Raw genomic sequence first — 3,552 nt, 5'->3', positions numbered from 1 at the left:
TCGGGCCAAGCGGACGTCAGCCCGCCGGCAGGCGACGCAGGTGTTCGGGATGGAAGCAGAAGGCTTGGATTGGCTTCTGGTCCCGCTGCACCAGCTGGTGTCCTGGGGGGCCGCTGGGGCCATGGTCTTCGGAGGGGTGGTGCCGTATATCCCGCAGTACAGGGACATCCGGAGGACTCAGAACGCCGAGGGTTTCTCTGCCTACGTGTGTCTGGTGCTCCTGGTGGCCAATATTTTACGGATTCTGTTTTGGTAAGTTGGGAGCTTTCTTACTGTGTGGGTGCTTCTGGAGAGATGGCTTTCTCCTTTTGGGGTTTCTGAGTGGGGCCGGGAGGTGAAAGTGTCTGTACTTCCCGAGAAGTTGGTGAAACAGATGAGATTATTACCCAGGGAAAATGGTAGGATTGGAGTGGAGACTCACATATAATCTAAGGTCGGCGTCTTCATCTCACTTCGCTCACACTTCCCCGGATCGGATGCTTCCCCAGGGCCTTCTCCTGGCGCCGCCCTAGCACTCGGTCCTAGGTCCTAGCACTCACCGGTCACTCGTTCACTGCCCTCGGCGAGTTTGCAAGGGGGAGGGGAGAGCAAACAGACTGACTGAGTGTCAGAGTAACTGAAAGTGATGAGGGTTGGGAAGGACCTACCGGGTGAAGCCCCACGAGAAGGGGCCTCAGCCTGACAGGGAGGCGAGCTCTGGCTGTCCTCCGAAGGGCCTTCCACCTTCTCTGTTGTGTGTGTGGTTTTGTTTCTTTTAAATAGGAAGTCAACTTTCTGGATGATAATTGAGACTATTTTTTCTTGCTCCTTCCAGCCCAGTTTCCTCTTATCTTTATTGGCGTTGTGATAGGAACTCGAAGTTAACGTCAACAGTTGCTAAAGCCAGACTTAATTGGGAGGGTGAGTTTTCAGAGGAAATGAAAAGAGGTCTCATGGCATCCTTCTCAGGCCAAAAGCATTGGAACCTTCCTTGCTTCTGGACAGTTCCAGGCCCCTCTGTCTGCACAGAAAGTGAGGAAGTTGCTCTGGAGGAAGGCCTTGGGGGGGGGGTGGGGAGGGAGCGGGCGCGGGCTCCAGCAGCCGGGTCCAGAGCCCCGCTTCTGTGCTCTTCATCTGACATTTTGGTCACTGTTTCAGTAATCATGCTTTTTGGCAAACTGGTTTTTAAGTCAACCTGACTGAGGTATGAGTTGCTTTAAATAAAGTCGCATGTCTTACGTGTGCCGTTGGATGTCCCCTCTGTCATCACCATCGCTGTCAAGATGTGAGTTTCCTGAGCACAGACTTCTCTGTCCAGCAAGCCCCTCCCTTCACTTCCTGTGCTGAGTCTTACCCCTGTCTGGGGTTTTTAAAAGGTGAGCTGGTGAGTCAGCTGCCCCTCTGGAGAGTGTGTCTGGGCCAGGCTACTTCCGAGGGAGGGGTCAGCGGGTGCTATTTTTGTTTAGCACATGTTGAAAAACTGCACTTTGAAGACTCCTCCCTTCCCTTTGGCTAAGGGCAGAGATCATTTGCAGCAGTGTGATGGGTGGCTTCCCTTTTCTAAAAACGCCTTAATTAAGTTTAAGGTTGAACAGAAGTAGGTCCCAAACTAGAATTGTGTCTGACCTGTAGTTAACCCTGAGCACACTGGGTGTGTGGTGGGCGGGGGGAAGGTGCTCAGGGTGCTCCCAGGCCGGCCCAGGCTCACCCTGTGAGGTTGGGAAGCAGCATTTCCTCCAGGCCGTGGAAAATGTTTTCTCCAAACTGGAGGAGAGCTGCCTGGGGTTGGGTCACCTTATGGGTGAAAAAGTTCCACTTAGAGATTTCCCCCCCAGTATGCTCACCATTCAAAATTGCAAAAAGAACATAGAATGTCTAATCTGCCTCTGAGTGTCTGGTTTGGAGAAGTCAGAAATTACCCCACTTTCTTGAGTGCCGTCCCGTCAGTGCCTTTGGGTGTGACCGGCATTGGATCAGAGGCTCTCTCCTTCCTGCGGGGCCTGAGCCCCGGAGAGAGTCTCAAGCTCTTTCCTGATGCAGCATGGGGCGACCTTTTCTGGGATGCTGAGCTCGGTCCACTGGTGAGCCTGGTTCTGCATAGCCATTGGCCTTTCTGTAGAGTCAGCCTCCTGAGCCGTCCTGGGCCACTTCAGGGCTTCTGCACTGCCTTGTGCAGAACACAGGACTGCCTTCACCCAGCATCCTGGAAACTGCAAATGTGTGGGATGAAGGGAAGGCTGCTTGAGGGCCTCCCTGGCCTGGGGGTGCCCTTTCCTGCATTTCACATGTGGCAGCCCTTGCAGTTCACCTGGTGAGGCCAGCAGGCAGGCTGGGCCTGCCTGACGTGTGACTGATTCGCACCTCTCTGCCTCCTAGTCCCAGGGTCTCACTTTCTGAGGGTGGTGCAGATGCTCCCTTTTATTCCCCTCCCTGGAGCCTCTTAAGTCCCCACTCCTTGGTCCCCCTCCAGGCTTCATGGGTTAGCAGCCCATTTGATTTAATAGGCTTTTGGGTTTCCCATATGCCAGACACTGGGCCAGACACTGCAGGGTCTGCGTTTCAGCAGAAGCAGTGTATGGAATGTATCATACACACATATATGGGTTATGGGTGGTGGGGGGGGGAGGGGGAGGAGAGCGTGGGTCAGCGGCTGTGGCAGGCTCCAGGAGAGCGGGGAGCTGGGTCTATACTAGAATAGTGGTGGCATCAGAAGAACTGAAGAGTGTTTCTCCCAAAGCTGACCAGACACAGTCCTCAGAGCCCCGGTCTGTCTGGGAATCCCCCTTGGAGATTTGTGGTGCGAGGCATGTGAGCAGCTCTGTGGTCCCGCAGGAGGGGCCAGCCGAACTTGTAAACTCAGGGTTTCTGAAACCAAGGGAATTCTAATGACCTTATTTCTTACAATCACTATCATCCTTTTGCAAAACTAGCATTCAGCAGATCATACTCCATAAAATGCTGATGTACAGCATTTGGCCTTTGTGTTGTCAGAAGCCAGGAGGAGAGCTAAGTGATGCCTTGTAGCTAATATTTGCAGGCTTGTGATTTTGTAGAGAAGGGAATGGAGGGGGCCAGGGTGTGTGAACGGTGCTGTAGGGCCTTCTGACCCAGAGCATCATGCTTTCATGGAGATGGTGCTCAAGTGCCATCCTTGTGGGATAGAAATACAGTATCAGAGATGTAGTCACTATCAGGAATGTGGTAACACTGTGTCAGAGATGGAGTAACACTGTATCTGAGATATACCAACATTGTAGCAGTGATGTGGTAATGCTGTATCAGAGACCTAGTAACAGTCTGCTACTAAGGATGATAGCAGTCAGTGCAGCACAGAGAAGATAATAACTTCTCTTCCCCTGAGCTTTTCTCTGTTACTTTCAAGACCAGGAGAAGGTGTTCCTTGTAGAATCTTTTGCTTAGACTTGGTCGAAGATTGCACATCCTCTGCAGTGTGTATCTCCCTGGGGGCAAGACACATGTATCCTGCAACCAAGAGAGAACCTGCAGACTGGCTTCTCTGAGCAGCAGGCCCCACACTTGCTGGTGGCTGTCCCATCGTTTTCCCTTAGAAGA

At 52.6% G+C, this 3,552-nt stretch overlaps 1 protein-coding gene across 10 annotated transcripts in view; it reads left to right on the top strand.

Moving 5' to 3' along the window:
• Window positions 1-49: 49 nt before the first annotated feature.
• Window positions 50-3,552, top strand: part of SLC66A2 (solute carrier family 66 member 2) — a 97,841-nt gene continuing 94,338 nt past the window's right edge. For all 10 annotated transcript variants that reach the window (XR_011441653.1, XR_011441652.1, XR_011441651.1 and 7 more), the window contains exon 1: window positions 50-252. Coding sequence is in view for 5 of the 10 variants with exons in the window: in XM_070275890.1 (XP_070131991.1) it covers window positions 50-252 (203 nt within the window). In the remaining 5 variants the exon portion in view is untranslated. The remainder of the gene's footprint in view (window positions 253-3,552) is intronic.

This window comes from Equus caballus, chromosome 8 (genome assembly GCF_041296265.1).
Source record: "Equus caballus isolate H_3958 breed thoroughbred chromosome 8, TB-T2T, whole genome shotgun sequence".
NCBI lineage: Eukaryota > Metazoa > Chordata > Mammalia > Perissodactyla > Equidae > Equus > Equus caballus.
This window is presented reverse-complemented; position numbering and strand designations above follow the sequence as displayed.